The 14,093-nt window shown below is 39.7% G+C and overlaps 1 protein-coding gene across 2 annotated transcripts in view; it reads left to right on the top strand.

The window, feature by feature from the left end:
* The first annotated feature begins 2,033 nt into the window (after nucleotides 1–2,033).
* GFRA3 (GDNF family receptor alpha 3) overlaps nucleotides 2,034–14,093 on the top strand; it is an 84,385-nt gene continuing 72,325 nt past the window's right edge. The window contains exon 1 of one of the 2 annotated variants that reach the window (XM_089693979.1): nucleotides 2,034–2,505. In XM_089693979.1, the coding sequence (XP_089550105.1) occupies nucleotides 2,466–2,505 (40 nt within the window). In that variant the 5' untranslated portion in view covers nucleotides 2,034–2,465. The remainder of the gene's footprint in view (nucleotides 2,506–14,093) is intronic. The other variant, XM_089693973.1, reaches the window with a different exon arrangement.

The raw sequence follows: 14,093 nt of genomic DNA, 5'->3' as shown, positions 1-14,093 counted from the left end.
AAAAAAACTTAATTATAGTATTATTTGTATGATCAGATATCCACATTTCTTTGTTTTTTCTTAGCAGAAAAAGAAGAAGGTTAGTGGAAACAGGGAGAAGAGAGGTGGAGAATTAAAGAGGATAGGGAAAAATGGGGTGGGGTAGAAAATAGAGAGAATGAGAGAGAAGTCAGGAGAGAGAAAAAGAGAGGCTAACTGATATTGGAAAGGGAGAGAACAAAAACACAGTAAGAGAAAGAGATATATCAAAGAAAAAAAGAGACACAATGAGAAAAAGACAGGGAGATGATGAGCGAGAAAAGGAGAAAACAAGGAGAAGGAGAGAGAAGGAGAGAAAGGGTGGGAAAGAGGAAGAGAAGAGAGAAGAGCAGAGAAAAGGACAAAATGAACACAATAATAATGCGATAGACTGGGGAACAATGAAAGAGAGAGAGAGAGAGAGAGAGAGAGAGAGAGAGAGAGGATGAGAGAGAAAGTGAGAATGGGTAGGTTAGGGGAAGAGAAGAAGAGATTATAGAAGAGAAAAAGACATGAGGTGAGAGAAAGAATGCGATAGACAGGAAGACAATGAAAGAGAGAGAGAGGAGAGAGAAAAATAGTAAGGGCTGAAAAGGAGAAGAGAAGGGAGAGGAAACAAAGACAGAATGAGGAAAGAGAAAGAATGACATAGACAGGTAGACTATGAGAGAGAGAGAGAGAGAGAGAGAGAGAGAGAGAGAGAGAGAGAGAGAGAGAGGGGATAGTACGAGTTGAAAAGGAGAGGAAGATAAGGGAGAGGAGAGAGGAAACAAAGACAGAATAAGGACTGAAATAGAATGATATAGACAGGAAGACAATGAAAAAGACAGAGAGAGAGAGAGAGAGAGAGAGAGAGAGAGAGAGAGAGAGAAAGAAGGATAGCAAGAGTTGAGAAGGAGAAAGAAAGAAGAGAAGGGAAGAAGAGAAGGGAGAGGAAACAAAGATAAAATGAGAAAAGAGAAAGAATGAGATAGACAGGAAGACAATGAAAGAGAGAAAGAGAAAGAAAGGATAGTAAGAGTTGAAAAGGAGAAGGGAAGAAGAGAAGGCAGGGGAAAGAGGAAACAAAGACAGAATAAGGAAAGAAAAAGCATGATATAGACAGATAGACTTTGAAAGAGAGGGAGAGAAAGGGGAACAAGAGAGAGGGAGAGAAAGGGTGAAGAAGGGGAAGAGGAGAGGAGAGAAAAAAAAAGACAGAATGAGGAAAGAGAAATAATGACATTGACAAGTAAAGCGAGAGGAAAAGGAAAGAGAGAAAAGGATAAAGGAAGGAGAAAGGGTGGAAAAGTACAAGAGAAATACAGGAGAAATTAAAATAGAGGAGAGGGAAAGAGACAGGTAGAAAAAGAGATAGAGAGAGAAAAGGGAATGAGAGAGAAGGATGGAAAGAGAGGAGTAGGAGAAGAGAGAAGAGAGGTGAAAAGGAGAATGAAAAGCAAAAAAGAATGAGATAGACAGAGAGACAATGAAAGAGAGAAAGACAAAAATGAAGGAGAAGGTTAAAATGAGAGAGAAGAAAAACTGCCAGCATAAGATAGGCACAAAAATGCGGAGAGAGGAAGAAAAAAAAAAAGACAGGCTGAAAAGCAGAAGAAAAAGTGAATGAGTACAGAAAAGGATAGAGGGGGATAGACACAACAAAAGAGATGCGAAATGTAAGAAGAGAGAGACAGAAATGAAAGAGAAGAATAAAGCAGTGGAAGACTGGGATACATTGAGGAAGAGACTGATATCAGTTCCTTCCAATGATCAGAAGCATAGTCCTTTACCAAATAAACACAGAAAAGCGTCAATCTGAATAATCCTTTATTTACTAACAGACGTCAAGCCCAGTTACTAATACTAACCACACATAGTAAGAACAATGGTCTACTATTCACATTTATTTCCCACCCCCACATTCCACCTTTCCAAAAAAAATAGGGATCAACAGGGGGGGGGGGGGAATCTATTATGTGTGTGGGAGTTGAGGAGAGCATGGTGTAACAAAGCTGTCAGGAGTGAAGGCAGCCAAGTCAGGGCTGCTGGGAGGAGCACACAGGGAGTGGAGGAGAGAACACTACTCCCAGTCCTCACCAAACACTGGGACTGCCAACTACAACGTGCGATCCCTGAACTCAGCACAGCACTGCTCCAATTCTCATACATCGCTACAGATCGCAGCCTGACAGCAGACGATTGCACTGACAGCTCCCACACACCTACCTTGGATAATCCACATCGTTACACATCTGCTGCTCTAAAGCACTTTGTATAGCCTTCCCATTACTTTGGATTTCTACTGACATTCAGCCTGGAAAACTGGGTTTTCCAATCCTCATTGGCTCCTACCTCCTAAGAGGACCTCCTGGGACTAGAATCTCCTACCCAGTTATTGGAGATAAAATGATGATCTGCTTGGTTTAACCTGAGAATTATAGAAAACTTGCCAAGTACTTTCCATCATGCTCCAAGTGGGGATCATCCTTCTCCTTTCACATGCTGGTAATTCTGTATTTTTTTTAATTATTATTATTATTATTATTGTTTTTATTATTATTATTAATATAGTCTTAGACTGGTTTAAACACTTTTGCATGTGACAGTCATGACAGGTGGTGATGAACCTGCATAACCTGATCTGCTGGAGAAAAGCCATCGACATGTAATTGAATGAAGGACAATGTAAAGTGGTAATGAGAATTGGGATCTTTATTGTTAATGGGTTTCCAGCATCCTGTGAGGTCTGGTGATTCTGGCTGTAGATGTAAATCTTATAAAAGCACTATCATAAAGGGCACCTGTGTATAAGGGAAGCCTTGCTGGGACAATTTGTAGGTTTTATTTAATAATTTAAAGGAATTACATGCTACTATTAAGTGAATGTCCCCAGGTGAATTAACTTTTTTTTATTGCTAAGCTCTATGTGTTTTTGTTATTTTTGCCAAGCTCTATGTGTATGCTATTTTTGTGTTATTTTTGCCAGGCTCTAGAAGTACACACATATCATCACCTTTGCCTGGTTTTCTGGGTTAGAGGGAACTGTCAGTCATATTGTATCCCCAGGACTGATCTTCAGTCCTGCAAGTACTGGGTTTGACAACTGCACTTATACTTATCAGGAACTTTACATGTTGTAAAAAGCCCCTTGTTTATTTTTTCATGTGAAAATCAGTGCATAATTGTTTTTTAGTGTACAATTACTGCTAAGTTTGGCAAGGCTCTTTGGTAACACCTCTTACCGCACCATCTACAAGCAATTCCTAAAATGTAAAAGCAGTATAAAGCTGACTTTTAGAAGCAGATCTCTTTAGGTAAATGGAGACAATGGTTTTTGAATATGATGTCATAGGGCACCTGTTAATGCCACTGTCCATCTTACAGATCTCACAGATCTGTCCTGGTGTGACAGATTTTCTAGGTAGTGTGGCTGCACAGCCAGCTTCTAGTTCCTTTTCTGTGATGCTGTTTGCCAATTAATTAAAAATTACAGAAATCAGTAAGAGTTATTGATCAGTGGTGCCCATCCTCCTCATAATAATAATAAGAAATAAAGAAAGAATGTTTGAATAGTAATACAATAAATATAGAATACAAAATAATATACATAGGAAAACTATAAAATAAAAGGTCTTTCTTATAAAGGCAGTGACAAGAGTTAAGGTGATGTGTTAAGAACAGTAGTTGAGATGAACAAATCTGCCCAGGTTCAGCTTGCAGGAGGGTCATCTAATCCTGTGTAATCCTGTGTGAAGTTCACGAATCCTGAATTTAGAATCAAAGCCCACTGAAGCCTAATGGGTGTGAATCTTGCTACTACATTCTGACCATTTTCAAGGCTACAAAGAGGAAAAAAAAAGCACAGTGGGTACTGCCAAGGGAGGCATTTAGCACAGCAAAAAAAAGAAAATGGTAAAAATACCATACAAAAGGGAGAGGGTCCTTCTTTTATTTATTAATTTCAGGTACTTTTATAACACTGTCAATTTACACAGTGCTTTACATACATATTATACATTCACATCAGTCCTTAACCCTCAAGGGGTGTACAATCTAAGGTCCCTAGCTTACATTCATACATACTAGGGACAATTTAGACAGGATCCAATTCACCTACCAGCATGTATTTGGAGTGTGGGAACAAACTGGAGTACCCAGAGGAAACCCACGCAGGCACAGGGAGAACATGCAAACTCCAGGCAGGAGGTGCTGTGGCTGGGATTCAAACCAACGACCTTAGTACTGCCAGGCGGAAGTGCTAACCATTTAGCCGCTGTGCTGCCACTAACTTTGAGGGTGATGTGGGATAAACACCAGTCCTTTAAAAGACACGGTTGGGAGATGCCTTTAGGTTGCATGTGATGTTATGGAACAGTATGATTTTCATAGACAGCATCAGTGACACTGAATTCTGGCGTCAAATATTTTGGATGTGTAAGACCCGGTCGCACGGGGTGGGACTTGGCATGCGAGTTGCAACTTGAAAATCGCATGCCAAGTCACACTCTATTGTTCGCAATTAAAGGGCTCATAGCGGTGCGATTTCAACTTGGTCAGAGCCATACCGATTTCTAAAGTAGTACATGCACTACTTTTGGTGCGATTTGCATAGACATTTGTGTCAGATGTCTTGCAAATCGCACCTGAAATCGGCATGTCCCCAGCCTTTGAAATTGTGTGACTTCACTGTAAGTCCCAAGATTTGAAAGTCAGGCTTGATGTGAGTGGGGTGTAAGGGCTGGATCACACCAGATGCAGTCCAGTCTGTTTTAATTTGCATCAAAAATTCATGGACAGTGTTTAACATGGATTCCAATAGCCCTAGTTCACACCAGTGCAGTGCGTTCCAGTTCAGTCAACAAAAGTAGAACATGTTGCATTTTTTCTGTCTGAAACACATCTGAAATGTGGCAAAACACATCAAAAATGACCCAGGACACTTATGTCCTCAATTGAGATGAAGAAAAAAAAGGAATTAAATGCACTGGAATGCAAGAAAACTGCATCAAAACACATTGGAACACATTAAAAATACACATGCAGAAACACATCTGGAACTCAGAAATTGTGGTGTGAACCGGCCTAAATACAATTGAATTTTTATAACATTACATTTAGCATGGGCCTGATTTTTTACAACTACAATAGGCCTTTTATTGAACGATGCTATTGGTAAGGTTACTCTTAAAAAATAAAGCTCCCAATATTGTAGAAATTGGCCAGCAAAACAAAAGTTTGATAGTATGCTTTGTGAGCATATTTTTTTTTGCATTACCATACTCCATTGTCTTAAAATTTTAATAATATGTAAAAACAGAGTGCACAAAAAAACCATGATCCCCAAACGCCCTGTCATAGCTGTATTTAGTCTTTAAGTATGTGTTTGGTAGAAAATGCCTTGCGTAAGGACAGTACATGAGCATACATAGGCAGCAAAGGATAAGAGACCAGGCTGATGTTAACTTGCAATAAAAATTTGAGTGAGACTATACCCACAAATATTGTTCAGTGGCTGGACAGTATGTAGGCAGCTTAGTTAGGCTTCAGTATAAGAGGGAGAGACATAGCAGGTTTTATCTTGAAATAAACAGAGTGTAGTGAGAGTCTGTTGCCACAAATATTGTACAGTGAGTGGACAAAAATGTTTTACTATAACCTCCCCCAAATCTGACAGTCTGAGCCCCACTTTGTCCAAGCTCTCTGCAACCCCTCCCATAAAATGTAATGGGAATTTTCTAGCTTGGGTTCACTCAGTGGCCAATTTGCAGCCATAAATTCTTTTGTTGTTCTTGTTTTTACTTCTGCTATTTTTTTCTTTTTTCTTTTTGCATATGTATAGATTTTATTCTATACTTTGCCATTGGTGCGGTGGCTGGGCTGCATACAGCTGAGGTGAGGAATTCTTCTGCTTTGCCAGCATAATCTTTTTCTTCCTAGGTACTAAGCAGTCAGTTGTATTTTTTATATATTTATTTATTCTGTTATAGTCAGGGCACTAGAGCCATAGCTGCAGGGGAAAGCCTTACAGTCATAGGCTGCCCTTCCTTCCAGACAGCTGCAAACATGGGGGGGATTCAATGGCCAGTGGAAGCAGCAAAAATTAAATACAGAATCCTATGGCCCAAATAAATAAATAAATAAATACCTCCAAATAAGTATCTCCAAATGAGGACTATCCAGGAAAAAAAGACAAAAAGAAAGAAAAAGGAAGAGAAAGAGCTGTTGCCACCTGGAGGTAGTAGCTGTGGAGTTTTTATAATGTGACTTTTTCCTCCTCCCCTTCCTCCTTTCCTCCATCACCCCTCCCCATTTCTCCACTCCTCCTCCTCTTCCCCCTTGAATGTCATAATAGTAGAAAAAGAGGCTCTGGGGAGCTTGATCTTTTACACCTCAACAGTGAGGATGAACTGTGCAGCAGGTATTGAAGTGGCTGACGAAGCCCTTTTTTTCTATTCCTGCCAGGCATAAAGCAGCCACCCACCTGCAAGTGCTGCTAGTGTGCCCTTTTTCCTTTTTCTCCTCTTCTACTCCTCAAGCGTGCATAGTGGTCACTTGCTTGCCCTTTACCTCCTCCACCTGCTCCCCAAGGGCAGAGAGCACCCACTTGCCTGCAAATTCTGCCAATGCACTCTTTCTCCTACTCTTCTCCTCTTATGCAAATCCTATCATAGCTCTGCCAATTAGCTTTGAGGAGTTGGCAGAATTAGTTGGACACTACTATCCCCAGGGCCAGCCCACAATACTTGGCAGTGTTTCTTTTTTAAGGTATCTGCTGGAAAGGGAAAATGTCCCCAAATTACCCCCATGCCCATCATCCTAACGCCGGCTTTGCCAAACATTCCATTTCATGAGTTTATGGCCTGTGCTGTACCACAGTGGCGAGGACCCAGAGGCTGTTATTTTGCCGAGAAGGCCATCCCCCAGACCCCATTATTTTGAACAGAAGGCCAGAAGGCAGTGGAGGAGGAGAGTTGGGGTGCTGACAGTGAGGATAAGGAGGGGGTTGGGGTGTTGGCATTGAGGAAGTGGAGGTAACACATTCAACCTGTTATCTTTACAGTGCATGTGGACAGAGGCAGGCTGTGAAAAATAAAACTGCAGCTAGCAAAAAAAATTTAAATAAAACACATGTAGCCAGTTATCACAGTAGTTCATGTGAACAGGGACAGGCTGTAAAGGGGCTGCAGGATGTAAAAATCATTCCCCTTACCCCCAAGCTCTCCAACATTTTGCTATGAACAAAACATTCAGTAAGGGTTTATATCTACTTATAGAGACCGGGCATTGCCTACTGGCCCGATACTAAACTGCCCCTATGCATTTGATCAGCAGCACTTCCTATGTTTTCGCCATCAAACATTGTCTATATGGCTGTTGTGAATCCAGTCTCTTTTAGTGAGGGGCAGGTTTATCCAATAGCCCTCTTATTAGTCCTTCTAAGTCATCTCATTTAAGTTCAAAGGCCAGGAAGTGCATTTTGTTTATTTGATTGCAATGGCAGCAAAATTGCGCAATGGTTCCTGGGATCTAAATCCATCTCTGTGTACAAGACCTGGTCATCACCTCCTATATACCACAGGCAAACTGGGTCAGGGGGAATATGCTTTTTATACACTGGGCCACCCATTTCAGACCTTTATCAATGCAGGACTCTCACCGGTTCCTGGCTGCCATCTGTAATCGGCATGTCGACAGAGGAAGTTTCTAAAAATGATTTCCAACACAGCCCTCTGCATGAAACCTGATAAGCCTTTATCAGACAATAGGACGTTCTTCTGATCAGACAGAGGGTGACATGATCCCATGGAATTTTACCAGAGGCATATACTAAACTCCTCTTACTCTCCATTCAGCTTCCAAAAGTGAAAAACATTTCTTGGTACATCTGGGTATAGGGCAGCATGTGACGCAGTCTACTCCCTTCCATGCATTCTCTCTGAAGCTTAGAGATTGGCCGCTTAGCCTCCCAGGGCTGTTACCTGGGGGTGGGGAGAGAATCCTCAGTCCTGTGAAAGCTCTTAAGTTACAGAGGGCAAACTCTCCTTCACTCTCAGCAGCCAAAAGGAGCATTATAGAGGCAAAGTAAAGGCAAGAATATATATCGGGTGGGCCTGGCATTAAAGTGAACCTGTTGCCTTGACATGGCCAAAACACAGATTCACTTTAGGGTGCCCCTGAGCAGCCATGATATGCTGAAGATGAAACATTTCAGCCAGAATGTATTTACTACAGACACCTAGTCAGTGTAAAAGAAAATTAAAGTAAACGTCTTACTGGGTAAATCTTTGTTGTGTATCTTGCTGCTATAGTTCTCTAGTAAATAGCTGCCAGCACCCTATCACACTCATATATGTGTCCAAGTACTAAATCGTTTAAGCAATGGTTTAGCACTAGTGATACAGACTTCTAATCACAATTCCAATTACCATATAGTCAGGGGCGTATTTACCACAAGGCAAACAAGGCACTTGCCTAGGGCAGCATTTTTCAGGGGGGCAGCACCTCCCCCCAGAAGAAGGGATGAAAGAAGGGACACGTGCTCCATGGGAACCAAGTGGGATCCGAGAAAGGCTGTGGGCTGCTTAATGGTGTATGTAGAGCCTGACTCTCGTTCCCAGGGATATCCGTAGATGAAGATGAGTGTCTTTCTCTCTATTGCCAAGGGGGGTAGTAGAAGGCTCTCCCAGGTAGAGGGCAGAGGTGTTGTTGGTCAATGTCAGGCTTTCTCCACGAGAAGGAGAGGGTTGGTGGTGGTCGGTGTTCTTGGGGGCGGACGATTTTTGTGTTGCCCAGGGCAGCACAAAATCTAAATACACCAATGCATATAGTTCAAACAAACAATGGTGAAGAAAAAAATCCAAAGAACTAACAAATGTCCATAAATATAATAAATGTTTCTTATCAAAAATCTGTGTGGTTGTGTGATTTTCCTTCTTGTATATTCAAAAACAATCAAGTTGTGCTCTCACATGAATTATTTGACCCTACACGCATGTAGGGTCAAATATCGCTTTTGTAGGCAATCTCATCTACTTGAATAAAGGATCAATCTGGTGACATGATGTGTTATGTGCTGCAAAGACTTTTCCCCTTATACAATTTCCTTCACTCAGAGCGCATGCAAAAAAATATAAAACCACATGGTCTTATCCTCCAAATCATCTGTTATTTTATATATAGGTGGTACTCACATGTGCAATTATATTCACTGTGCCTTGTGACATATATATATATATTGGAAACACTTCATACCTGTGATACCTCCACCAGATGTGCCCTCACCTTCGACCTCCAATATATCTAATATATCACCAATCTCCTTCTGGAATTCCTTGAATGTTTTTCTGGATCACTTCAGCTCTTTAAATATTTTTTCACACTCTCTCTTTAAATCCTCTTCCACTCAGTCCTCATGCCAAGAGAGATATATAGTGTTTTTTTCTTAACCACAGGTAAGTTATATTTTTATATAGAGTACTTACAAGCAATCTCTAGTATATGCATATATCTAAAATCATATATCCTGACGATATTCCCCATCCATCAGATGTCCCTTAACTGGATATTTTATTAAATGATCCTTTTAAATCACAAGGGGCAGGATCTTGCTCTGTAGACACTCTCCAGTGCTCTCCTCCTCTCATTCACATGCAAAGGAGCAAACGGTGCAATAGTGCTTTATCCCTTTAAAACTTTTATTTCTTCAAATCCAAATAAAACACTAACATTGTACCCATAAAAGAATCACCTTGTAACATATATTGAAATTGCCCCTGTGTGGTGCTCACACGCAGTTTTTTTAGTATGCAGACATCCAACACTCGCCTCTGTGTATTGCTTCAGCATCATCTCACAAGCCCCGCCCCTACACGTTTCAACAATTTCCAAACTTTTGACAAAACTGAGTTTCATAGAACATTTCTTTAGCTCATTACATGAAATTAAAGTTAATCATATAATTTAGATTACAAAATCTTCAGGTTTACTCAAAGTACACCCCACAACAAAAACTACTACATCTAGTATTTTGTATGACCTCCATGATTTGTAAGGACAACACTGAGTCATCGAATTAACAAGTTGGTGATGTATTGCAACATCTATCTTTTTCCATTCGTCAAGAATGACCTCTGTTAGAGCCTGGATGCTGGATGGAGAGTGAAGCTCAGCTTGTCTCTTCGGAATTCCCCATAGGTGTTTGATTGGGTTCATATCAGGAGACATGCTTGGCCACTGAATCACTTTCACCCTGTTCTTCTTCAGAAATTAAACAGTGGCCTTAGATGTGTGTTTTGCATCATTCTCATGTTGGAAAAGTGCACAATGACCAAGGGCACGGAGTGATGGTAGCATCTTCTCTTTCAATATAGAGCAGTGCATCTGTGAATTCATGATTCCATCAATGAAATGCAGCTCCTTGACACCAGCAGCACTCATGCAGCCCCACAGAAGGACACTGCCACCGCCATGTTTCACTGTAGGCACCATGCATCTTTCTTTGTACTCCTCACTTTTGAGATGCCATACAGTTTTGAAGCCATCAGTTCCAAAAACATTTATCTTGGTCTCATCACTCAAGAGTATACAGTTCCAGTAGTCTTCTTTTTCAGCATGGGCCCTGGCAAATTATAGGCGGGTTTTTTTGTGCATGGGCTTTAGGAAAGGCTTCCTTCATGGACGACACCCATGCATGCTATTCCTCTGCAGTGTACACCGTATTGTGTCACGGGAAACAATCACCCCAGTTTGGCTTTCTACTTTAGCTAACTGCAGTGAAATTGCATGGCGATTTTCTTCAACCCTTCTCATCAGATGACGTTACTGTCAAGGTGTTAACTTACCTGGACGGCCTGGACGTCTCTGTAAGATGGTTGCAGTTCCAGCTTTGTTACATTTTTGTAACACTTTTGCTACAGTATTCTAACTGATAAGTAAAGCTTTGCTGATCTTCCTGTAGCCTTCCCTTTTCTTGTATAAAGAAATAATTTTCTTTCTCAGGCCTTGTGACATTTCTCTTCCATGTGGTGCCATTGCTGACAGCTTGAAATGGGGAGGGGTTTTCTTTGTTAAGTAACGCCCTTTTATAATCAACTGTATTCTGGACACCTGTTTAATGAAGAATTAGGCTCACCTGTATTTTAATTCTTGTTAATTAGGATTTTGTCTAAAATTCAGCTTTGCTCCTAAGACTTTCATTGGGGTGTATTCATTTTTGCAACATGGTCTTGAATGAACGTGTTAGGAAAAATACTTTTTTGTGTGTGTGCAAATAACAAATCTTGTTTGCAATCAATGGCCTGCATTTATGGGAATATTTTGTAGTATAGTATCCCATAGAAAATATTGATTCTAAAAGGAATGTAAAGGTTTTCTGACACGTTTGTTGGGGTGTACTCATTTATGCTAAGCACTGTATATGAGGATTAGAATTGTGATTAGAAGTGTGTATCACTAGCGCTACACCATTGCTTTAACCACTTCAAGTCCAAACACTTTCACCCCCTTTCTGTCCAGATCAATTTTCAGCTTTCAGTGCTATCACACTTTAAATGACAATTGCGTGGTCATGCAACACTGTACCCATATGAATTTTGTAGCATTTTTTTGAGACAGATAAAACTTTATTTTGGTGGTATTTATTCACCACTGGGATTTTTTTTTTTTGCTATATAAATGAAAAAGTCCAAAAATTTTGAAAAAAAAAGTGTTTTTCTTATAAAATTTAGCAAATAAATAATCTTTCTTCATAAATCTTGGCCAAAAATGTATTCAGTTATCATTTTAGCAAAAAAAAAAACCCAAATTAGTTTATAACCAAAAATTATAATTTTTCAAATTTTTTTTTACATTTTTATTTTATTTTTTATATTATTATTTATGTTTTTTTTTAAAATACTGTCACCCTAGCAGTACAGTGTCACCATAGTGGGGGGTGATGAAGATTTTTTTTTCTTTACACTGCTTTTATACACATAAAGGCTGTAAAAGCAATAATTTCTTCTTCTCTCTGGCTGCATTCTTGCAGCCATTGAGAAATACTGTGGGAGCTGTGATTGGTCACAGCTTGTCACATGGTACAAGGCTGTTGTGAATAGCCTTGTACCATGTGATCTCTGTGATCATTCACAGATTTCACTAGTAGTAAGCAATGATGTCAGAAGTGACATCTTGCTTACTACTATTCATGTGATCACTGATTGGACAGTCAGTGATCACATGATCATGACCTCACACAGAGGTCCCATACAACGATCAGCAGGCACCGGATCGTGGTGCTGCGCGCTCCCAGGGAGCGCGCACAAGCAGGGAAGCGGGGAGGACGTTTATAAATGGCCACCCACCCAGTGGTTAAAATATTTAAAACTTCTTCCTGAGAATGGCTTAATATTAATAAACAGACAAAACTGACAGTAGGCACTGCAAAGTGTGTGTGCATACATAGCTCCATTCAAAGCGAATCCTTTTTGTAGAGACATCTGTACTGCTGACAAAGTTAGAATTTTTGTCCCTTTGGGAAGGATTCTTTCCCTTCCTTTCCTGACTCTGGGGCAAGAAGTAAAGATAAACCTCATCAACAGCGTCAGACAGCAATAAAAACAATGATAAAGCTCCCAACCTTTTCCCATTCTATTTTTAACTTGGTATGTGCAATCACACATTTCTTCTTCTATTTGAAGTGAAACTTCACTTTCTCTATCAACATTGACTATTTTGAATCCTTATGCTACTAGCATTAATAAATAGATAGGAAATGATATCATATTTACTTGTTTTAAACAGTTTTTTGAAATTTCTTTAGTTGCTTCCTATTTCCATGCCTAGGCAAATGATGTCATACATACCAGGAGTCTTCAGGAGGGGAGGGAGGGTTTTCTCAGCTAAGCACACCCTCCTGCTTGCCTGAGCTAAGGGCAGATGGCTTCCAGGAAGTAAATGCTTTATCTGCCCTTATTCAAGATGGCCACAGCCAGAAATGCTAGGGGGTATTTTTCTGAGTGCTTGCTCAGCAAAATAAAGCATGGAGACATGGATGGATGGGGGAATTTAATTTGAATATTAAAAATGAATTAAATAGTGCTTTTGGTTTGTGGGGCTCAGATACAGTGTAGTTCCATTTTAAAAGTGAATTTAAAAATTAAAAGCTCTCCAATTCTTTATTGAATTTTTTTAACATAGGTTTATGAGACTGGAATAAAACTTTCACCCTCTAGTAAACCCCATTCTATGTATAATACTTACAGTTACCAGAAGCATACTGGATAAGAATAGGGCTGACTGTAATTATCTTTACCACCTTGACTTTTCTATGACTGTCTGATGTTAATATGAAGAAAGAATTCATATCACATACTAAATGACATCATCACCTATTAAATATGAAGGACAAAGTGAAATGTTCTTGGAAAAACCACTTTGCATCCTCATAGTGCTGTATAATGTAATATTGATGATTGTTTGCAGCATATGTACCATTATGATAAGTATACCATACAAAAATACTACATTTCACCAGCAGTTCATAAATGTGCAAAGCTGGATGCTGCATGACCTGCTTGACATGAATTCTCATTCAAGTTCATTAAGCAATCATTTATAATAAAATAAATATATATATATATATATATATGCCATTTCCTAGTAGCAATAGGCTATAGAGATTGTATGTTTTCCTTTTTGAGGTGTTTTCTTCCATCCACTGTGAGTGTATCCTTGTTTCATCAGTTTAATGTGTGTACATTGGCATCACAGCGATAATGATAATAGCCTCAAAACATAGATTAATGTGCTGGGTAGATCGGTGATGTGTAGAAAGTTACATTTTGGAATGGCTCAATAGCCACAGCAATAATAAAATATATTATTTCTATTACTATTCTTATTTTTATTCTTATAGAAGAATTATATAGCGGCAACAGTTTGCCGGAGGAGTTAGACGGCCCTGCTGGTTAGAATTTACAATCTAAAAGTTTCTCATTTTTGCAAATCAGTTGAAATAATAAGAAACAAGTTTTGTTTCAAGTCCTCATTGACAGGCTGTTGTCTGTGACCTTCTTTAATGTGAACCTGTACTTTTGTTCAGGCAGGGCAAAGCA

This window comes from Staurois parvus, unplaced genomic scaffold (genome assembly GCF_062004578.1).
Source record: "Staurois parvus isolate SC_StPar_1 unplaced genomic scaffold, SC_StPar_1.0 ptg000025l, whole genome shotgun sequence".
NCBI classification, from domain to species: domain Eukaryota; kingdom Metazoa; phylum Chordata; class Amphibia; order Anura; family Ranidae; genus Staurois; species Staurois parvus.
The sequence above is the reverse complement of the archived record's forward strand: the minus strand, read 5'-3'. Positions and strand labels throughout refer to the sequence as shown.